At 49.9% G+C, this 23,623-nt stretch overlaps 1 protein-coding gene across 9 annotated transcripts; it reads right to left on the bottom strand.

Moving 5' to 3' along the window:
• Positions 1 to 1,698: 1,698 nt before the first annotated feature.
• On the bottom strand, positions 1,699 to 23,108 carry ST6GALNAC6 (ST6 N-acetylgalactosaminide alpha-2,6-sialyltransferase 6). 9 transcript variants are annotated; one of them, XM_061199868.1, is made up of 7 exons: positions 22,836 to 23,108; positions 18,191 to 18,245; positions 16,469 to 16,559; positions 13,953 to 14,132; positions 11,525 to 11,931; positions 3,876 to 3,983; positions 1,699 to 3,167 (listed from the first exon to the last, which is right to left on the bottom strand). In XM_061199868.1, the coding sequence occupies exons 2-7, from the start codon at positions 18,214 to 18,216 to the stop codon at positions 2,966 to 2,968; spliced, it is 1,014 nt and encodes a 337-aa protein (XP_061055851.1). In that variant the 5' UTR covers positions 18,217 to 18,245; positions 22,836 to 23,108; the 3' UTR covers positions 1,699 to 2,965. The 9 variants fall into 9 exon arrangements, with proteins under 9 accessions (XP_061055851.1, XP_061055854.1, XP_061055852.1 ...); XM_061199871.1 differs by having other exon boundaries at positions 18,061 to 18,245; positions 22,836 to 23,107; XM_061199869.1 differs by lacking the exon at positions 22,836 to 23,108 and adding an exon at positions 19,398 to 19,580.
• Between the last annotated feature and the right edge of the window lie 515 nt (positions 23,109 to 23,623).

The raw sequence follows: 23,623 nt of genomic DNA, 5'->3' as shown, positions 1-23,623 counted from the left end.
TTAACTTTGGCCGTGAGTGGAGCGGTCTCGGCTGGGTCCCATCTGAGGAAGTGAGAGCATGTGGGGTTGAGGACTAGACCCTGGACCTCCTGCCCTCATCATCCTCCATCAAAGTCCTACCGGCTGATGCTGAACCGAGCTTTCCCAGGGTCCACCCCCAGCAACCGACCCCTCTTGACTCCCTCCTGCTGACCTCCCCTTCATGTCCACCAGTGGGGAGACAGGAGAGCCACAGCATTCTGGGAGAAATTCCCCCTAGAAACCTCTGCCTGGACCCAGATTCCCAGAGGCCCTTGCGTGGGGCTGGAAGTGTGTCGTATCCCCATATCCCCTTCCCATGCAGGGCCCTAGGCTCCCCACGTAATGACTTTGCCAGGAGTCTCGTCCCTCGGATACTGTCTGGTTGCCCCAGGCCTAGACCCTGCAACCCCCCAGCCTCCTGCCTGTCCTGCTGCTGTCTGAGCAAGGATGGCCTCTCCTAGCAGGAAAGATCGAGGCTTTGCCCTGCCTCGGACTGGCACTCACGGCCTTCTGCCATCTGGCCCCAGGTGGTCTCATCTTCCACTGTTCCCTCCTTCTGCGGCCCCGCTGCCTACTGAGCGAGGCCGTGGGTCCTCCCACTAAACTTCCGTTCGGGCCCTTCTTCCCACCTGACATCCGCTCCCTCATCAATTGCACCTAACACAGCGCATGGCACGTGGCCACCTATTGAACCAATGTATACATGAACTGAGAGAAATGCAGGGGCCATTCCCGCTGGCCAGCTCCGTGGCCCCCATCCCGCTGGCCCAGTGCCCAGGAGAGCTCTTTTCCATCTCCAGCAGGCCACCTGCCCTTGTCTCACAGTCACCCTTTGTTAGGCCTCCACTCCCAAGGGCATCTTATCTTCCTAAACAGGTTGTAATCTCCCAGAGTCACGGACGCCCTTGCTCCTGCCAACCTGGAGTAAACAAGCCCTTTAGCTGAGAGGACAGAGGCAGCAGTGAGGGATCCACAGTTCACACGCCGCCTGGCCCAGGGTTGCAGCCCTGCCTGGCTCACTCCTGCCGGGGCCTGCAGGGTACTCCGGCGCCCTGCCCTCAGCAACGCCCCCCTACTGCCAACCTCTGACCCCATCACCTGCCTCTCCCCTTCAACCCTCTGCTCTGGCCTCCTCCATCCCGTCCCCCGCAGATGCTTCTGTGACAGAAATGTCCTCTCCCGCCCCCGTTCTCTTCCTGCCGGAAGCTCTTCCCCAAAACCTCTGCAGGAATCTTCCTCGGGAAGAACGTCACCTCCTCCAAAGCTGTGCTCGCAGCGCCCTGTGTTGCTCTGTGTGGCCCTTACTGCCCTGAACCTGTCGTAGGGCCCCTCCCCTCCCTCTGTCCTGAGCTCCTTGAGAGCAGTGTCTGGTTTCAGCCAAGAGGGAACTGGGGCTCTGAGAGGGGCAGTGACTTGCTCAAGGTCACACAGGCAGGGAGAGGCCAGACTGGAAGAGCCAGGTGGGCTTGGCTCCGGAGGCCCACGTACTTCCAGCCCCCAGGGCTGCCAGGTCTCCACCCAAGCTGTAAAATGCATGACTCACTGGCCAGCTGACAAAGCTGGACATCCTGCTTGTGTGTGGGCTCCCAGCCTGGACAGTGTGGGCACTGTCCCGACGGGGCCCGAAGTACAGGGCCAGAGAAAGCAGAGCTCGAACCCAGACACAGGAAACGCAGCCAGAGCTTAGGTGTGTTTATTCCTGTACAAATCATTACAAAACCAAGTCTAGGGTAGTCACCGGCCCCCACCCCTTGCCCCAGCGTGCAATGGCTCACTGCTGGCCTCCTCCTCCTCCACCTGACTCGTCCCATTCCACAGCCTCCCCCAGTCTTCTCTTCAAGACTCCAGAAGAGCAGGGATTAAACCCACCCCACTGAAGTCCAGCAATAAAGTGCCTGATGTAGAGGGAGGGGACAGAACTCAGGCAACAGCTCCCAGCCCCCTAGGGCCTTCCCAGGCCCAGCTGGGGGAGACCCTTGGACTACTCCAGCAGCTGCAAAGGGGCTGCAGGAAACCTCAGTTGCGCTGGGATCCCCCCTCTCTCAGCCCCAAGGGCTCCTCCAACAGGTGGAAAACCTCACTGCTGGATGGCAGAAAAGGGGGCCTGGCTCTTTAAGAGCCACACTAATGGCAGCTGGGCGGAAGGGCTAAGAAAACAGCTGAAGGTTTGTCCCTTCTTTTCAGAGTCCCCCAAAGCCTGGGAGAGTTTGCGCAAAAATATCCTCAAGTTTCCAGGAGGAGGTGGGGAAGGGAACCCCAGACCCTCAGAGAGCTGAGCCCCCTGGCAAGGGGTGGTGGCTGGAGGGGTCCAATCTTGACGGAGGACAGACCCAAGGTGGTCGCTGGGGGAGGTGGGAGGGTTCTCAGACTCTAGAACCTGACACAGGCAGAAGGATGCCCAGAGAGGGGGCAAGGGGTCTGTCCAAGGCCACTCAGGGCAGAGCCAAGAACCGGACACCAGCCTCCCACGCCTGGAACCCCCCTAACCCCACAGATGCACCTGCCTGGGCTCCAGACAGCTCCCACCGCCACACAACCTCTTTCTGGCTCTGGGGAGTGAGGGGTCGACACGCGTTCCCAGCTCCTTGGGACAGGACCCCACTGTCCCAACCAATAGGAAGTGATTTGGAGTCCGTCCTGGGGCTCTGAACCAAGGCCTCATGGGAAAGGACACGACATTAGCCTCAGATTACTCAGAAATACCCTGATTGACTATGCTCAGACCCTGACTGGACAAGAAATACCCTCGACACCCGACTAACCACATAGAAGCCCAAATCCCTGATTGGCCAAGAGATACCCCCAGGCCCTGAATGGCTCGAGATTATATCCTCTTCAAGGCCTGAATGGCCAGAAGACACTCTGACCAGCCTTGATTAGCCAGACGATGGCCCTTGGTCGAGCGGCTGGGCGGAGACCCACTTCTGTGTCCCTTGTGAGAGTCTCACAGGCAGGGTGGCCTAGGTCCAGGATGGGTGGGAGAAGGTGATTCCGTACAGCTGGGCCCAGGACGAGAAGACCCTCTTTTCCGTGATGAAGCGGTGGTGGTTGCCCTTGCGGCTGTGCTCATTCTGGATGTAGGTGACACACTCGTCCGGCCCCTTGGGCTCATAGTAGTGGTAGGGCATGCGCTGCAGGCGGGGCCGCTGGCTGGGGCAGAGCAGATGGGGCCATAAGGGCAAGGTGGGCACCAGCAGGACCCTGCCCTTTCCAGCCCCTGACCTGCTGTAGGGCCTCAGTGGGAGAAATCCCTGCCCCTTCCTGGGCCTCAGTTTCCCCATCTGTGAAATGGGTGTAGGATAGACTAGGTGTGTGACTCTCAAACTTTCTTTTTTCTTTCTTTCTTTTTTTTTTTTTTTTTTTATGCAGTGGAAACTTTTCCTTTTCCCAAGAGGGTGGCAATATGGGGTAGTGGTAAGGACTGTGGGCTCTGGAGCCTGGCCCCTACCCCTTACTGTTCGTGGGAACTGAGGCCACTCACAAAACGTCCTGCTCAGTTTTTCTATCTATGAAATGGGGAGAATAGTGCACTTATCCCTTAGGGTCACTAAAAGGAGTAAATGAGATAATAAAAAGCCATGCTTGGTACATGGTCAGCACTTAGTAAAAAACAGCTGTCACCTGCTGGGCTTTTCATATAGTAATAATGAAAATAGTTATTATTAATATACAAACTCTGGGCTCTGGCTAAGCTTGGGATTGAGGCTCCTGGGGTAGCTCTAAAGAGCCTAGATCTCGGCAGAGCAGTTTGAATACTCTAAAATAGAGGCCCTTGAAGGCACCCCAGCCAAGGTTTCTGGGACCCCAGCTCCACCCTGCGGCCAATGGCTGGGCATCGCCCTGGGGGTGCTCACCTGCAGTAGTCGGGGGGGACCATGCCATAGACGTGCACATGGTCACACAACTCCACTGCAATCACCATGGTGAACCAGCCTGTGCTCAGCCACGAGTGGGACTTTTCCCTGGGGGCAGAGAGGGGTCATGATGAGGGGGCATGCGGGCAGGGAGGAAGGGTCAACCCACACAGAGTTTTCCAGAACTCCTCCCACCCACTCATGGGGCCTTCCCCCCACTTCAGTCACCCCCTGTCCAGCCCTGCTGCAGCAGCAGGGGCAAGCTGGCAGAGGGCAAGCTGTCTGGACAGAGATGAGGGGTGTGGGGACTGCTCCTTTGAGGGGAGGAATAGGAACACAGCATGCTGGGAATTAACTCCTGGGGAGACTGGTCACACCTGGGCAGGCTGGGAGTGACCATGATCACAGAGCATGGTAGGTAGATGCAGTTATGTACATGCTAGGAGCAAACTCCTAAGGGGAGACTAATCAGAGAAGGTCATGCCGGAAGTGACCACAAGTTCAGAGCAAGGCATAGAATAAGTAACCAAGAACCTCAGGCTGTGCTGCCCACTACAGCAGTCACTAACCACATGAGGGCACACGTGAGCGCTTGACATGTGGTTAAGATGTGCTGTCAGTGTAAAATACACACTTGATTCCTTAGATAGTATGAAAAAAAGAATGTAGAATATGTCACTGATCATTTTTGATACTGATTACATGTTGAACTGAAAATATTTTGGATATATTTGATTGAGCGTGGTTCTTTGAAAAGTTTAAAAGAAAATAAACCTCTCACAAGACTGACAAAGAAGGGAGAAAAGACACAAATTACCAATATCAAGAATAAAAAAAGAGGATATCATCATAGACCCTGAAGACATTAAAAGAATAATAAGAAAACTGCAAAAAACGACATACATGAATTTGACAATTTAGATGAAATGGGCCAATTCCTTGAAAACCACAAACTACCAAAACTCACTCAAGATGAAGTAGATAACTTGAATATCCTATAACTCTTAAAGAAATTGAATTCATAGTTTAAAATCTTCTGAAAAAGAACTCTCCAGGCCAACAGTTTCACTGGTAAATTCTACCAAACATTTAAAGAAGAAATAAAACCAATTCTGTACAACCTCTTCCAGAAAATAGAAGAGAAAATATTTCCCAATTCACTTTCTGAGGCCAACATTACCGTGATACCAAAACTAGGCAAAGACAGTACAAAATAAACTACAGACCAGTATCTCTCATGAACAAAGATACAAAAATCTCAACAAAATATTGCAAATCATATCTAGCAATATATAGAAAGAATAAGACACCCACAACCAAGTGGAGTTTATTCCAGAAATGCAAAGCTGATTCAACATACAAAAATCAATCAATATAATCCATCAGATTAATAATCTTAAGAAAAACCATGTGAGACAATTCTCTAGCCTGTGGAAGGAAAACCACATTCACAGAAAGACAGACAAAATGGAAAGGCAGAGGACTTTGTACCAGATGAAGGAACAAGGTAAAATCCCAGAAAAACAATTAAATGAAGTGGAGATAGGCAACCTTCCAGCAAAATAATTCAGAATAATGATAGTGAAGATGATTCAGGACCTCGGAAAAAGAATGGAGGCAAAGACTGAGAAGATGCAAGAAACGTTTAACAAAGACCTAGAAGAATTAAAGAACAAACAAACAGAGATGAACAATACAATAACTGAAATGAAAAACACACTAGAAGAAATCAATAGCAGAATAACTGAGGCAGAAGAACGGATAAGTGACCTGCAAGACAGAACAGTGGAATTCACTGCCACGGAACAGAATAAAGAAAAAAGAATGAAAAGAAATGAAGACAGCCTAAGAGACCTCTGGGACAACATTAAACGCAACAACATTCGCATTATAGGGGTCCCAGAAGGAGAAGAGAGAGAGAAAGGACCAGAGAAAATATTTGAAGAGATTATAGTCAAAAACTTCCCTAACATGGGAAAGGAAATAGCCACCCAAGTCCAGGAAGCTCAGAGAGTCCCAGGCAGGATAAACTCAAGGAGAAACACGCTGAGACACATAGTAATCAAATTGACAAAAATTAAAGACAAAGAAAAATTGTTGAAAGCAACAAGGGAAAAACGACAAATAACATACAAGGGAACTCCCATAAGGTTAACAGCTGATTTCTCAGCAGAAACTATACAAGCCAGAAGGGGGTGGCACGATATATTTAAAGTGATGAAAGGGAAGAACCTACAACCAAGATTACTCTACCCGGCAAGGATCTCATTCAGATTCGACAGAGAAATCAAAAGCTTTACAGACAAGCAAAAGCTAAGAGAATTAGCACCACCAAACCAGCTGTACAACAAATGCTAAAGGAACTTCTCTAAGTGGGAAACACAAGAGAAGAAAAGGACCTACAAAAACAAACCCATAACAATTAAGAAAATGGTAATAGGAACATACATATCGATAATTACCTTAGATGTGAATGGATTAAATGCTCCAACCAAAAGACACAGGCTCGCTGAATGGATACAGAAACAAGACCCATACATATGCTGTCTACAAGAGACCCACTTCAGACCTAGGGACACATACAGACTGAAAGTGAGGGGACGGAAAAAGATATTCCATGCAAATGGAAATCAAAAGAAAGCTGGAGTAGCAATACTCATATCAGATAAAATAGACTTTAAAATAAAGAATGTTACAAGAGACAAGGAAGGACACTACATAATGATCAAGGGATCAATCCAAGAAGAAGATATAATAATTATAAATATATATGCAGCCAGCATAGGAGCACCTCAATACATAAGGCAACTGCTAACAGCTATAAAAGAGGAAATCGACAATCACACAATAATAGTGGGGGACTTTAACACCTCACTTACACCAATGGACAGATCATCCAGACAGAAAATTAATAAGGAAACACAAACTTTAAATGATACAATAGACTAGATAGATTTAATTGATATTTATAGGACATTCCATCCAAAAACAGCAGATTACACTTTCTTCTCAAGTGCACACGGAAGATTCTCCAGGATAGATCACATCTTGGGTCACAAATCAAGCCTCGGTAAATTTAAGAAAATTGAAATCATATCAAGCATCTTTTCTGACCACAACGCTATGAGATTAGAAATCAATTACAGGGAAAAAAACGTAAAAAACACAAACACATGGCGGCTAAACAATACGTTACTAAATAACCAAGAGATCACTGAAGAAATCAAAGAGAAAATCAAAAAATACCTAGAGACAAATTACAACGAAAACATGACGATCCAAAACCTATGGAATGCAGCAAAAGCAGTTCTAAGAGGGAAGTTTATAGTAATACAAGCCTACCTCGAGAAACAAGAAAAACCTCAAATAAACAATCTAACCTTACACCTAAAGGAACTAGAGAAAGAAGAACAAACAAAACCCAAAGTTAGTAGAAGGAAAGAAAACATAAAGATCAGAGCAGAAATAAATGAAATAGAAACAAGGAAAACAGTAGCATAGATCAGTAAAACTAAAAGCTGGTTCTTTGCGAAGATAAACAAAATTGATAAACCTTTAGCCAGACTCATCAAGAAAAAGAGGCAGAGGACTCAAATCAATAAAATTAGAAATGAAAAAGGAGAAGTTACAACAGACACCGCAGAAATACAAAGCATCATAAGAGACTACTACAAGCAACTCTATGACAATAAAACGGACAACCTGGAAGAAATGGACAAATTCTTAGAAAGGTATAACCTTCCAAGACTGAGCCAGGAAGAAATAGAAAATACAAACAGACCAATCACAAGTAATGAAATTGAAACTGTGATTAAAAATCTTCCAACAAACAAAAGTCCAGGACAAGATGGCTTCACAGGTGAATTCTATCAAACATTTACAGAAGAGCTAACACCCATCCTTCTCAAAGTCTTCCAAAATATTGCAGAGGAAGGAACACTCCCAAACTCATTCTATGAGGCCACAATCACCCTGATACCAAAACCAGACAAAGATGCTACAAAAAAAGAAAATTACAGACCAATATCACTGATGAATATATGTACAAAAATCCTCAACAAAATACTAGTAAACAGAATCCAACGACACATTAAAAGGATCATACACCATGATCAAGTGGGATTTATCCCAGGGATGCAAGGATTCTTCAATATACGCAAATCAATCAATGTGATATACCATATTAACAAACTGAAGAATAAAAACCATATGATCATCTCAATAGATGCAGAAAAAGCTCTTAACAAAAATTCAATACCCATTTATGATAAAAACTCTCCAGAAAGTGGGCATAGAGGGAATCTACCTCAACATAATAAAGGCCATATATGACAAACCCACAGCAAACATCATTCTCAATGGTGAAAAACTGAAAGCATTTCCTCTAAGATCAGGAACAAGACAAGGATGTCCACTCTCCCCACTATTATTCAACATAGTTTTGGAAGTCCTAGCCACGGCAATCAGAGAAGAAAAAGAAATAAAAGGAATACAAATTGGAAAAGAAGTAAAACTGTCACTGTTTGCAGATGACATGATACTATATGTAGAGAATCCTAAAAATGCCACCAGAAAACTACTAGAGCTAATCAATGAATTTGGTAAAGTTGCAGGATACAAAATTAATGCACAGAAATCTCTTGCATTCCTATACACTAACAACAAAAGATCAGAAAGGGAAATTAAGGAAACAATCCCATTCACCATTGCAACAGAAAGAATAAAATACCTAGGAATAAACCTACCTAAGGAGGTAAAAGACCTGTACTCAGAAAACTATAAGACTCTGATGAAAGAAATCAGAGATGACACAAACAGATGGAGAGATATACCATGTTCTTGGACTGGAAGAATCAATATCGCAAAAATGACCCAAAGCAATCTACAGATTCAGTGCAATCCCTATCAAATTACCAGTGGCATTTTTTACAGAACTAGAACAAAAAAACCTTAAAATTTGTATGGAGACACAAAAGACCCCGAATAGCCAAAGCAGTCTTGAGGGAAAAAAACGGAGCTGGAGGAATCAGACTCCCTGACTTCAGACTATACTACAAAGCTACAGTAATCCAGACAATATGGTACTGGCACAAAAACAGAAATATAGATCAATGGAACAGGATAGAAAACTCAGAGATAAACCCACACACATATGGTCACCTTATCTTTGATAAAGGAGGCAAGGATATACAATGGAGAAAAGACAATCTCTTCAATAAGTGGTGCTGGGAAAACTGGACAGCTACATGTAAAAGAATGAAATTAGAACACTCCCTAACACCATACACAAAAATAAACTCAAAATGGATTAGAGACCTAAATGTAAGACCGGACATTATAAAACTCTTAGAGGAAAACATAGGAAGAACACTCTTTGACATAAATCACAGCAATTTATGTCACAGCAATTTACTCTTTGACATAAATCACAGGATCTTTTTTGATCCACCTCCTAGAGTAAAGAAAATAAAAACAAAAATAAACAAATGGGACCTAATGAAACTTAAAAGCTTCGTAAAGCAAAGGAAACTACAATCAAGATGAAAAGACAACCCTCAGAATGGGAGAAAATATTTGCAAATGAATCAACAGACAAATGATTAATCTCCAAAATATATAAACAGCTCATGCAGCTCAATATTAAAAAACAACCCAATAAAAAAAATGGGCAGAAGACCTAAATAGACATTTCTCCAAAGAAGACATACAGATAGCCAAGAAGCACATGAAAAGCTGTTCAACATCACTAATTACTAGAGAAATGTAAATCAAAACTACAATGAGGTATCACCTCACACCAGTTAGAATGGGTATCATCAGAAAATCTACAAACAACAAATGCTGGAGAGGGTGTGGAGAAAAGGGAACCCTCTTGCACTGTTGGTGGGAATGTAAATTGATACAGCCACTATGGGGAACAGTAATGGAGGTTCCTTAAAAAACTAAAAACAGAATTACCATATGACCCAGCAATCCCACTACTGGGCATATACCCAGAAAAAACCATAATTCAAAAAGACACATGCACCCCAATGTTCATTGCAGCACTATTTACAATAGCCAGGTCATGGAAGCAACCTAGATGCCCATCGACAGACAAATGGATAAAGAAGATGTGGTATATATACACAATGGAATATTACTCAGCCATAAAAAGGAACGAAATTGGGTCATTTGTAGAGACGTGGATGGATCTAGAGACTGTCATACAGAGTGAAGTAAGTCAGACAGAGAAAAACAAATATCGTATATTAACGCATATATGTGGAACCTAGAAAAATGGTACAGATGAACCGGTTTGCAGGGTAGAAATAGAGACACAGATGTAGAGAACAAACGTATGGACACCAAGGGGGTAAAGTGGAGGGGGTGGTGGGATGAATTGGGAGATTGGGATTGATATATATACACTAATATGTATAAAATAGATAACTAATAAGAACCTGCTGTATAAAATATAAAAATAAAATTCAAAAATTCAAAAAAAAAAAACCATGCGATATCAATTGATGCAGAAAAGCATTTGATAAATTCAATATCCAGTAATGATTTAAAAAAACTCTTAGCAAACCAGTAAGAGAAGGGAACTTCCTCAACCTGATTAACTTCCTCAACCCGCAGTTTCAAAAACCTACAGCCAACATCATATTCAATGATGAAAGACTGAACACTTTCCCCCTAAGCCTGAGACCAAGGCAAGGATGTCTACTCTCACCACTTCCAATACAATTCAATGTTATATTGAAAGTACTAGCCAGTGCAATAAGGCAAGAAAAAGAAATAAGAAGCATGCAGATTGGAAAGGAAAAAATAACTGTCCTTATTTGCATGTCCTTACATCATGATCATTTGCACAGAAAATTCCAAAGAATCTACAAAAATCTCCCAGAACCAAGAAGTAAGTTTAGTACGATTACAGGATATAAGGTCAACACACAAAAATCTATCATATTTCTATATACTAGCAATGAATAATGGGAAACCAAAAAAAATTTTTTTAATGCTATTTACAATAGCTCCAAAATTTTAAAAATATTTAGATATAAATCAAACAAAATATGTACAGGATCTATATGTTGGACATATTGAGTTAAATAAAAATATATTAAATTTAATTTCACCTGTTTCTTTTTACTTTTTGAATGTGGCTACTATAAAAATTTTAATTACCTGTGTGGCTTGCATGATACTTCTATTGGATAGCACTGGCCTAGCTTTTCTAGGGAGATTAGTCAGAGAAGGGCATACTGAGGATGATGTAGCCTTAGAATAGAGCATGCTGGGAACAACTGTGTGCTTAAAGTAAGATGTGCTGGGAATGGTCAACACTTTCCATGAGGCACGTTATGGGGCAGCTCTCCTAGAAAGATGCTAGGAGTGACTGTGCAACCTTAGAGTATGCTGGGAGCCCTAGTCTCTCAGAGCCACTCATGCACCCTGGGGGAGAGGAGGCCATGCAGAACGTGTTGGAAATGACTCAGGCTAAGAGCTGGACATGAAGCCAACTCCCCTAGGAAACCTGACCAGAAGGTGGCAAGAAGTGACCACACCCTCACAGCAGTGCATGCTGGGAGCAACAGGCCCTCTGGATGGAGCGTGCTGAGAGGGAGCACAGGGCTGGCCAGAGGGAGCGGGCAGGAGGTTGGTACCTGTCCTTGCCTGTCTCACTCCGGAAGAGGTCATCAAACTGGCGCATGCGGCCAAGAGAGACGGCGTAAGCCTCCATATTGGGGAACACCAGGCCTGCCCGCTGGATGACGCGCACCAGGCTGCCCTGGGGCTTCTGCATCTTGTTTGGGGGACCCCAGAAGATGAACACGGTTTCAGGGGTCCGGTTGACGAACTCCTGGGGCCTCCGCAGCACACGGAATACGCTGGAATGCGCCACTACGCGGAAGGTGGTCTTGTTGCCCACATCGGCTGAGTAGCCCGTGGTGGGTGCGTCATTCATGCGGATTGTGCACTCGGCCCGCTCGATCTCAGGGCCCAGCTTGGTGCCCAGCAGGTGGCTGGAGCTGGTGACAATCACACACTGGTGGCACCGGGAGGGCAGAGTCTGGGGGGTAAGGAAAGCCAACACTGTTATGACCACTCAGTGCCAGGCGCTGTGCTCCGTACATCCAGGCCTCCAGGAAGCAGGAATTATGATGTTCATTTTAAAGACAGGGAGACTGAGGCCCATTCATTCAACATTCAACAAATCTTTATAGCAAGCTGGCTAATGGCCAAGTACAAGGGACAGAGCAATGACCAAAAGAGACCCCATTCCTGGCTTCAAGAAGCTCACGGTTGGGGAGACATGGTGTACAAGTAAACGATAAAATAATGCCAGGTGGTAAGTTAAACATGCTGGGAAGGAAATAAAATAGGGGCAGGGGATCAAGAGTGGCAGGAGTGAGGGCTGCTCTAGAAAAGTCACCTGGGGAGGCCTCTCTGAGCTGACACTTGAAGGATGAAAAGGAACCATGCAGGGGAAAGTATTCAAGCAGGAGAAACAGCAAGACCAGAGGCTCTGATGTGGGATGACCATGGTGTGCTGAGAAGCAAAAGAAGGCCGCTCGGTTGGGGCAGAGTTAAGGAACAGAAGAACAGGACAGCCATGCAGGGATGTCCCCAAAGTCATACAGCAGAGGAGTGCGGGGCTAGGATTTGAACCCAGGTCTATATGGCCACGGAGCCCCAGCCTCAGCCTCCCCAGAGAAGACATCCTGCCCAATGCACCCATGACATTTCCACATCACCCATGAACAGGACACCACCTTGTCAGTAGGCAAGGGTGTGGAGGCTGCCCTGAGCCTCTCTTTCCACATTGGTGAAATGAACGGGTTGGAACCACAAGCTATCTGAAGCCTATTTTCTGCTCATGGAATTCCCATGCACCCTTCAAGGCTAAGCTCAGGTGCCACCTCCTCCAGACAGCCTTCCCTGAGCCCTTACTCTTAGATCAAGCAACATGTCCCAGGTACCTCAACTGATGGCTTTGCCAGCTTTCCTGAGCTCCTCCTTTCTGGCTTCTCCTATCAGGCTGGAAACAGCTGCAAGCCAAGCTCTGTCTCATTCCCTTCCACATTGCCCACACTCAAGCCATTCCACTTTCTCCCAGGTTCCACCTTTTAAATTTCTCTTTCAAGGGTCCTTAGGGTAGAAAAAGTCTCAACTGGGAGTTGATCTGTCTCTAAACACCTGTTAATGGGCCCTTTTCCAGTGAGGGTATGTTCAGAGCCCCAGGACCAACACACTGTATGCAAAGACCCCGAGAGATTTATGAGGGTTTTAGTGAGGCAGGAGAGAGAGGTAGGCAGGGCCTGGGGAGACCTCCTCCTAGAAGGTGGAGTCCATGCTTGAGGCCAATAATTTTCTCCCTGACCCCAGGGAAAACAATAGGGCTCAGAGGACTACAGGGTGAACTCCAGAAACACAACCTGAGTTTCATGGTTACCCAAGGCCAACAGAAGCCCCAGAATGACTTTTGGCCTCTTGACACAGCTGTAGCTCATCAGGCATTGGGGCAATACCTTGGCTCCTCCCCTCCCTTGCTGTGTGGCCTTGGGCAAGTGACTTCACCTCTCTGAGCCTCAATTTCCTCATCTCTTCAAGGGAGATAACGCTAACCTCACCAGGCTGGTATGAGGATTACTGCTGGTCACAGTGCCCAGTGCACAGCAGGCAATTGACAATGGGCAGCCATTATTGTTACTGCTGTTGTGTTGTCAAGTACCCTAGTGTCCTGCTCCAAAAGCCTATGTAGACTCCCACGCAGAGACAGAGATCAGTGAAAACCAGAGAGACTTTTCCAAAGGGATTCTGACTCAGGAGATGATAGGATATTAGCACTAAGGGTGGGACCTTGGAGAAAACTGAGGCCCAGAGAGAGACAGGGTACTTGTCTGAGGTCACACAGCAAACAAGGGGCTGAAGGCACTGGACTCTTGGGATTCACCCTTTCCTTTAGGAGGGATGGTGGAAGTAGAGAGAAGAGGTGGAGGAGAAGAAGGAGGTGGGAGTAGCGATGGTGGGCAATGGGGAGGATTAGTCTCCAGGCAGCTCCCAGGGAGCTTCCCAAAGCAGCTGCCCTACCTTGTTGCCGAGAATGGGGATGTAGCCGTCGGTGATGCTCCACTTCTTGAGGTTGACGGGCCGGCGGGTACGGCCCCGCAGGGAGCCATAATGAAAGACTTCATTGGCACTGTTGGAGCTGTAGAGGATGAGGATGGTGATGAGGGCAAAGAGGATCACGAACACTGCTGACCGCTGCTCCTGGAGAGGGGAGAGGCCAGTGAGGGCCCGGCTGCCCGGCAGGCTCCTTGCCACCTACCATGCCTGCTCTTTATTCCAGACCAGTTCAGGCACTACCTCCCCCAGAAAGGCCTCCTCCAGCCCCCTGAGCACCGCCTACCACAGCACCAATCACACTGCATTCAAAGAGCCATCCCCCTCAATTAAACCATGAGTTCTGAGGGCTGGGACTGAGTCAGCCTTGATCCCCACTGTATCTCAGCTCCCAGGGCAGGGCCCAGAGCACAGAAGGTTCTCAGGGTTTGCTGGATTAGATTGGAAGTGCGGGTCAGAACGATCCTTCCAGCTGCAGCTGGAAGGATGCTTGGAGACAGGTGGGACATTCCAACGAGAGGGTCTAGGTCTTCCCCAAACAGTAACTCTTTATAAATGTTTACCATTCATTTAAACCTGAAGGGAAAGGATCTGGTCAAGAATCAGTATGCATGGGTAGTCAGTACACCAACATATGGCAAAGGGCAGGAAAGTGATATTTGAAGCATCCACTGGTATTTATTTGCCTGGGGTCTGCAAGGCTAGGTGGGACCCGGGAGTCCTGGCTCCTTGTGCTGAGCCCCCTGGGCTGGTTATTAATGTACTGCTTCTCAGCTCCAGGTTTACTCTTTTTGCCTGCTCTGTGAAAATGGATCTGGGCCCTTTACATGTTTTTCCTTGCCAGTGAACTGCATAATAAACTTTGTCAGTAGAGGGCGCTGGAGAGACATGTCAGGAGGAAGGGAGTTTGCTTCCTGGTTCTGGGGGCTTTGGGCCTGGTGCTGGTGCACTTGCTTCTACAGTGTGCATGGCTTCTCCCAGTGACCAGCAGCTTCCTCCAGCATCCAGCCTCAGGCAGTTTTGAAGCAGAGTGCCTCTGATTCCTGCTGCGACCACAGCTTCTCCAGAGTTGCGCTCATGCGGCACACTCAAACACCAGCAACACCCAAAAAACATAAGCTTCCCCTCCCCGGAGCAGTTTTTTTGGCTTGTTTGTTTTTGTTTTTAATAGGAATTGCTATCTATCTATTTATTTATTTATTGCTATTTATTTATTTATTTAGGCTGTGTTGGGTCTTCGTTGCTGTGAGCGGACTCTCTCTAGTTGCGGCAAGCGGGCTTCTCATTGCGGTGGCCTCTCCCGTTGCAAAGCACAGGCTCTAGGCCAGCGGGCTTCATACTTGTGGCTTGCAGGCTCTAGAGCACAGGCCCAGTAGCCGTGGCACATGGGCCCCGCTGCTCCGCGGCATGTGGGATCCTCCTGGACCAGGGCTCGAACCCGTGTCCCCCGCACTGGCAGGCGGACCCCCAACCACTGAGCCACCAGGGAAGCCCCCTGGAGCAGTTTTACCTGATGCTTGAAGTGTCTCTTGGGAGTTATCTCCTGTGACCAGCCTTCCCTGTAGCCTAGCAGGTGGATTTATGACAACTTCCACAGCACAGCACCACAGTGAGTTCTCTGCCATCCAGTGGGCCATAGCTGTGCCCTCTCCAGCCCAGCAAGGCCTGGGTCTCAACCCTGGGTGTGATAGCAGCTCCTTTTTTTTTTTTTTTGGCCGTGCCACACGGCTTTCAGGATCTTAGTTCCCCAACCAGAGATCGAACCTGGGCCCCAGCAGTGGAAGCACCAAGTCCTAACGACTGGAAATTCCCAGTGGCTGCTCCTTATACCTGCTAGTCCTGTATTCTGTAGAGTTCTAATCCTCTGTTACTCCAATGCTCAATTATAATTAATAATTCTTTATATTAAACTTTCTCTATTCAAATTACTGTGTGGTTTCTCTTTCTGGATTGGACCCAGACACACCCAGATCACCCCACCCCCAACCCCCAGGCTCTGCCAAAGCTGTAGTGCAGCTAGGAAAGGGGTGTGCAGGGCCAGGCACATAGTAGGTGCTCAGGAAAGCATAAATGAATGGATCATGGGGAACCCTGACACCCTCAGAGTGATGCTCACAATATCATGTCATTTTTGACTCTGATCACTTCCCCCTCTCCCAACCTCCCATTCACCTTCACTCCCCACCCCCACCCCCTGCACAGCACTCCACAGTCACCTTCTCGGCCAATCCTTTACCACAGATGGACCAGTCAAGCCTAGGAGGACAGAGGTGGACCTGGGCCCAGAGAGAGGCAGGAGCTTGCCCAGGCCACACAGATCAGTGGCCACAGCAGGGCTCACACCAGGGTCTCCCAGGCATCAGCAGCTTTTCGGCAGGGAAGAGAGACTTGTAGTGCCTGGGTCTGAGGCAGGTCCAAAGGAGCCCATTTCACGGAGGGAAATAAGAAGCTGAGATGGGGACAAGAAATGAAGGGGGACTTACTTTGTTGCTACTCATCTCTCTCCGGCGTCTGCTGAGGGGCAGGGGCCAGCGTCCTGCAGGTGGCCCAGGGGGCAGGGGTGTGGGGTCACACCTGCAAGCCACAGAAAGAGTTATGGCCTGGGTGCCCTCCCCCAAGTCCAGCTGGTCCTAGGCTACACCCTCCCCACCCCTGCCAGCCCTCCTACCCACCCATGACTTCAAGGCTCAGGGCTGTACCCATTTTGCAGGTGGAGACACTGAGGCCCAGACAGGGCAGGAACTGGCCTGATGTCATACAGCCAGGTGGTGGCAAAGCCCTGCCTCTCTCCCTGCCCGTGCACTCTCCCACTCCGCTCGAAGGCAGCTGGCAGGCCTAAAACTGGCTCCCCTGCTGGGGGGGCCTGCCCTCCACCCAGCAGAAGCCCCATTCACACCCCTACTCTAAACCCTGTCTTATGTTCCTGAGGCCTGGGAATAACATTCCTTGTAGGTCCAAACTCCTCTACACTCATACCCTTCCAGGTCTTGCATAAACTGGCCCCTCTGACTAGGACACCCTCCACAATGTTGTTCATGCCCACTCATCCTCCCAGCCTGAGGTGGGCCAGGAATGTCCCCTGCATGCCACCTCCCCGCTGAGAGCTCTCTGAGGTCACAGCTGGCACAGGGCCTCACATTCTCTGCTGTGTCTCCAGAGCCCTGGAGATGGGTGCAGGAGGACTGCTGAATGACTTCATTCTTATCTTTTTTTTCCCCTTTGACTTTGTTCATTAATAAGTAAGATCTTGGGGGTTAAGGGCTCAGATTCATCTGTCCAATGGTTATAATCACAGCCCCACCCTGGGGCGCGGTGGGCTCCGGGACCATACAAGCCCAGCTCTGCTCCTCACTCCCCAACGGTCCCCCCATCCACGCAGGACGCAGCTTCTCTGCAGATCTCAATTTCCCCACCTGTCAAAAGGGAGTAAGTACTTGTGTCCAGCCACCTCCAGCAGATTCGAGGCCAGAAGGCACTAAGGGAAGGAGAGTGCGCAGAGAGAGAGAGACTGGGGCCCAGGAGCTCCCCAGCTCCGTCCTTCCCTCCAGGGGCCTCCCATCTCCCGACACTATCTCCGCCCCCTGACCTAGCAGCTGTTTACTCCTACACCGCCACCAGGAATAGCCAGAGAACCCCAGGCCAAAGGAGGTGCCCCCACGCCGCTCCTGATTGGTTGGGTCTTAACTCCGCCCACCACCCAACCCCGCCCCCTCTCTGCGGGAGCCCCCTCCTCCCAAGCCCAGCTTCAGATTTCTCCGCAGCCAGCCTTCAAAGCCAGGCAGGGAGGCCCCCCGGACTCTCATCCGGACTCTCACAGTCCAGTCCAGTCCCTGCGGCACAGATCAGGAAACTGCGGCTCATCAGAAGGGAAGAGCAGCTTGTTCTTAGACTCATAGCCCGTTAAGGCAAAAGTCATCCAGATCCCTGCGTAGTCCCCATCTACCCTGACGCCTCTAGCATTCCAGCTGCCTCTCTGAGCTGAGCCTCCCCTCTCACTACCCTTTCCTTCGGATGCCCCAAGCTCCAGACACACTAGAGCACTCCAGTTCCCAGGCCCACGCCCCCACTTTCCCACCTTTGCCTGAGCAGTGCCCTCAGCCAGGACCACTGTCCCCCTGGTCAGGCCCGTCACAATCCTGCTCTGAGAAGACCATGGTCAGTACAGCATCTCATGTTCAAGTGCGAATCCCGGTTCCACCACTTACTGGCTGAGTGGCCTCGGGCAAGCCATGTGACCTCTCTGAGGCTCAGTTCCCTCATCTGTGAAATGGAATAAGAAGAGTAGGTAACTCACAATGTTGTTAGAAGGATTCAAGCAGATGTGGCAAGGGAAGCACAGGATTTGAAAGTGCTTGATCAGTGCCAGCAGCTGTTAGTTTTGTGGTTATTCATTGTTCAAGGCCTGCCTCTCCACGAGCTTGCCAGAGAAACACTCCCCTGCCCTCTGATGCATGGCCCAGCAACTTCCCTCTAATATCAATAAATGCGGAGCCCTTGCTAAGCATCACCCACTCACTGAATCTTCCTGGCAATTCCGCACAGCAGGGGCTCTTATCCCCATTTCACAGATGAGGAGACCGAGGTTCAGAGAGGCAAAGTGCCTTGCAGAGCTGTCCAGAGCCTGCTGGGGTGCCTTATTTCCAGGCTTGTTTCCAGGGAGCAGCCCAGGGCTGAGCCTGACTGGATCCCTCTCAAGGATCCCCCAGGGCTGGAATTGACCAGAGGCCACTGAGTGCGTTCCCAGCACCTGGCCCAGCACCGGAGGGCAGGACTGTTGGGAGCGACTTGCTCAGGCTAGGGAGGCAGCAGCCCAGAGCTCTGAGCCAGGATCGTGGACTCAGCCCCAAGGTGGGCCAAGCCGGAGGGCTGAAACCGTGAGCTCAGGCTATGGGGCCACACCCTGCCCTCTGTTTGGGGGCTTTGCTTCTCCCAGCTCGGGGAGTCCTCCTGCAGGCTCGGGACGCCCCCACGAGCCGCGTGGGAGGAGAGCTCACGGGAGAAGGGGGAGGGGGGCTCCTAATTCCAAATGGGGGGCGCCAAAACCGTGGGTGCACCTAGGAGGGGGACGACTCACCCTCTGCGCCCCGCTTGCGCTGAACCCCCCAACTCCAGCACTCCGGGGGGTACGGAGCTCTAGCCTCAGCTGGGAAGAGAAGGGAGGCAGGACGGCGGCAGGGTCCCAGAGCTCTAATGGGGTAGTCAGCGGCAGGAGGCCCCGCGAACCCCGCGACAGCCCTTGGGCGCGGGGACCGGGATATCCAGGCGCGGTTGCCAAGAGTGAGTGGGTCTACGGGAGCCCCCGGGGCCCCCATATCAACCTCCATCCCCAGCGGCTCCTGACGGCCCCCCCACCTCCAGGGGCGCAGGCAGCGCCCGCCTCCCGCTGCCCGCCCCCGCGCGGCGCCAGCTCACCTCCCCCGGGGAGCGCCCGGCTCCCCGCGACCCCCGAGCCCCCTCACATGGCGCCGGGAGCCAAGAGCCAGGGTCCGCGCCACTCTGGCCGCCCAGGCCCCGCCGCAGCCCCGGCCCGCCGGGTCCTAGCGCCGCCGCTCGCCTCTCTCCGGTTCAGGCCTGGGAGGCGGGCGGAGCCTTGGGGGGCCGCGGGTGGCCCCGCCCCTGGGCGGTGCAGGCGGGGATGGGTGAGGGGCGGACGAGCCCCGGCCCGGGGCACCCGAGCGCCTCGCTTACTCCTCTGGGCAGCCTGTAGTGACAATGACAATAACAACAGTCTTCCGGAGAACATTTAGTGTGGGTCAGGCCCACTTCTACCTCGCTTTATTGTTACCACGACGGGGATGGGGAAACTGAGTCCCAGAGCACACTGCGCTTGGAATCAGCTGAGTTTCTCCCTGGGCATCCCTACCTCGGGCCTCCAGAGCCCTGCACCCAGTAGTCACCCTGGGTGAACTCAGGGATCCACTCTTGGATTCAAGTTCAGCCCTGCCGTCTACTAGCTGTGCGGCCTTGGCACGTTACTTACGCTTCCCCTGCTTCCAGGAAATAGGGAGAACAACCTCACAGGGTGTTGTAAGGATTAAAAATGTTACATTACTTCTTATAATAATTGTGGTATTCATTACATCATTTTACGCGATAGTGAAAAATAACTTAAGTAGCCTGGACACCTGGTTAACATGAACAAAGACACAGCCCCGCTAAAATGAATGATGCAGATCAATAGGCACCGACAGGAAGAGATGTCCAGGATATTTACAGGATATGTAATAAGTGAAGAAAGCAAGTTTTTAAAATGCATCCCTATAATCACTTTGGAAAACAAAGCTGGAAAATTTTGCATTCTGCTCCTAGGTATATACCCTGGAGAAATTCTTGCAAATGTATGTAACAAAGCTCATAGCAGCAATGCTTGAAATAATAGAAAACTGGAAACAACTCATATAGCTATCAAGGGGAATGGAATTTTTTTATTGCATTATGATACGTTCACATGGTGAAATATTATATAGCGGGGGTGGCGGGGAATGACATGGATGAATCTTACAGACATGAGGAGTGAAAAAGCCAAGTCCTGGAAGACAAATGAAACTACACAACATACTGTTTAAGCATACAGCAGGCAGTAGGCCGCCTGTCATAGGACAGGAGATAGTTTTGCCTATCAGAGTGATTAAAGTTTTAAAAGCAAAAGTCAAGAGTACAGCAGTCTCTGTGGGGAGGGATGAGGGAGAGGAGAAGAAAGGCAGGGGTGTGCAAGTTATAATAACAAAGGTCTGGTCTTTAAGTGGGACATGAGTTCAAGAGGTTCATTATATGTGTTTTATTTTTACAAGTATAATGCATGCCATCATTCGGGTGTAACACAGTATTTTAAAAGGTGAAAAAAAGAAGAAAGATAAGTCAAATGAAAATAGATACTTTTGCCCGTCGTAGTGGTTAAAGTGTCAATGGTGGTTATTTCTCGAATGATAGGATTATGGTCTGCTGTCTTCTTTTGGCTTAACTGTATTTTCCAAAATTTTTAAGATAATGGTCAAACAATGTTTTTATATTTAAAATTTTATTTTTAATATAAAAAATGAACTGCATATATAGCATGATTCCTTTTTTTATACAACTATCTATGCATATATGTTTGTAAATGCACACAAAAGGCTTCTGGAAGAATCCACTCAGTACTACTGGCAGTAGTTTCCCCTGGAGAGTGGATGTGGGGAGAGTGAGGTAGGTGCTATTTTCACTTTCTGCTTCATAAACTTCCAGGTGGTTTGCATTGGACTAATTTGGGAAGTTAATACCACTTTGTTTTTAATTAAAACAAAAGTCAGGGGGCCCCCAAGGTCCAGCCTCCAGGCCATGGAGGCACTGCCCACCAGGCAGTGCGGGGGGAGTGCAAACAGCCACGGGTGCATGCACGGCTTCCTGCCCCCCTGGTGTCCACCTCCATCTGCTTCCTGAGCCTCAGCCCCATCCTCACCCCAGCCCTCCTCGGCACCTGACCCACCCTGCTGGCCACAGGACAGAAAACCACAGAGCAGGAGGCCCGGCAGTCAGGCAGGACACCTGATGAACGTAACTGCTGGGACCTCAGAGAACGGGAGCCCCTTGCTTGAGGTCACAGGCAGGTTAGAGGCGAGGGGTGGAGGCACCCAATCCACCCCTCGCCCTTCTCCCAGCTCCAGGCCAATGACCTAGACTCCGGAAATAAAAGGGTGCCGCCAAATCCGGACCTGGAGCTCCCCCGTCAGGCCTGCAGTGTCTCTGGGGCCAGGCTTGCTCCAGGAGGCTCTGCTCTAGGGCTAGCTTCCCTTTCCTGGGCCCCAAGAACAATAACAACCATTTTCATAATATTAACAAGGGGACTTCCCTGGCGGTCCAGTGGTTAAGACTCTGCACTTCCACCGCAGGAGGCACAGGTTTGATCCCTGGTCGGGGAACTAAGATCCTCCATGCCTCGCTGCACGGGCCAAAATAATAATAATAATAATAACAACAACAACAACAAGGGTACGAAAACCCACACAGCTCCATGGGTGCTTTCTCCTGTGCTAATAAGCACTTTGCAAACATACCTCGCTGAATCCTTAAAATAACCTATGGGCACTGCTGTTACTCCCACTTTCCAGAGGGAGAAAGTGAGGCACAGAGAGTACAGAGGTGCCCGAGCTGGGATTCCCGCAGACCTGTCTGCTGAATAACCACAAGCCTTTCTGCCCCCTGGAAGCCCCAGGCCTGCCTCACACGCACGCCAGGGCCTTCACGGACGGCAGGTTGCAGCCAATCCCGGCGCTGCTCCCCGACCCTGCCTGCAGCTGGGCAGCCGGTCCCCCGCCCCGGAGTCGCTGCATAGGAGGTGGCCTATGCTTCAGCCCTTCCTGCCCCAGGATGGGGGTCCAGGGTGTGACTCTCCCCTTCTCACCCCTTAGCAATCTTTACACTGTTAGGATTCTTCCCTTCCATGGGATACTGGAAAAAGCCCTCAGAGGCCTCTGGGCAGTGGGTCTGGAACCAGGAAGTACTTGGTTCTTCTCAGACAGAGGCTGGAGTGGTCAGGCTGGCCCAGGTGACGCCGGACATGGGTGCCCACCAGTACCTAGGAGAACCAAGGTTCCTGCCCTCACCTGGCTAGATGAGGTTTGAATGTGAGTTCCTGACCTGGCCCGAAGTTCCTTCTGAGGAGAGGCTCCTTAAGATACCTCCAGGCTATGAGACTCACCCAGCTTCCCCTCTGTCCTCAGGAGGAAGTAGAGGGGGTCCCCAGCAGGCCTGCTGAGGAGACAAAGGAGCCTGGGGGTGACAGGAAAACAGAGGCCCAACGAGGGGCTGCACACCAAGGTGCCCCCCCAGACACACTCCTCAGGGCTGGGAGGGGGCTCCTGTCCCCCAACTCACCTCCTGGAACCTGTAGGAACTGCAGTGGCAGAGAAGGGGGTCCAGAGAGCTGTCAGCAGGCCCAGATCCAGTCACCAGTCAGCTTCATCTGCCTGGAGGAAGTAGCTGGTGGATCGTCCCTGCCGGGTCACCACCCCAGAAAGACTATACTTGGGCCAACACAGCAATAAACATCCCACCCATCCAAGGGCAGGGCCAAGACAGAGATGCCTTTGTGCACTGGGCCCCAAGGGCTGGGCCAGCATCTCCCAGGCAATGGAACAGGAGGAGGAGGCAACCTGCTGGGAGGGGGTGGAGTTGGAGTCCTAGCAAACCCAGCAGACGCTGGGCCTTGCAGACAGAGGATGACGCGGTGAGCAGACACAGCTGATGGGAGTGGGAAGTCTTCCTGCCCAACTATCACCACCGAGGAGGGCAGGGCTGGGTGAGCAAGGGTGACCCCATTGAAAATGATGGCTCCCTCATATCAAGTGCCAGCCCTGGGGACAGGCACTTTACGGATGCCATCTCTCCCAGTTTGTACCATCCCGTGAGGTAGGGACTACTTTAGTACCTTTTACACATGAGGGAGGCACTAACCTGCCAGGGTCCCGCAGCAGGAAGTAGAGCCAGAACGAGGCCAGGTCTGACTCCAGAGCCCTCCCTCTGGGCCCGAAGTTCTCCCACCAACCCCTCTGCCTGCCAGGTTACATTCCCCCCTTACCTCTGCCCAACACCTGCTCACAAACACTCGCCGGCTGCTGGGCCAGCAGCTGTGGCTCAGCTGCCAGCCTGCTCCCTCCCACGGG

The sequence above is a fragment of the Eubalaena glacialis genome, chromosome 9, assembly GCF_028564815.1.
Source record: "Eubalaena glacialis isolate mEubGla1 chromosome 9, mEubGla1.1.hap2.+ XY, whole genome shotgun sequence".
Taxonomy (NCBI): Eukaryota; Metazoa; Chordata; class Mammalia; order Artiodactyla; family Balaenidae; genus Eubalaena; species Eubalaena glacialis.
Note: the sequence above shows the minus strand (reverse complement) of the source record. Positions and strands in the feature narration are given on the sequence as shown.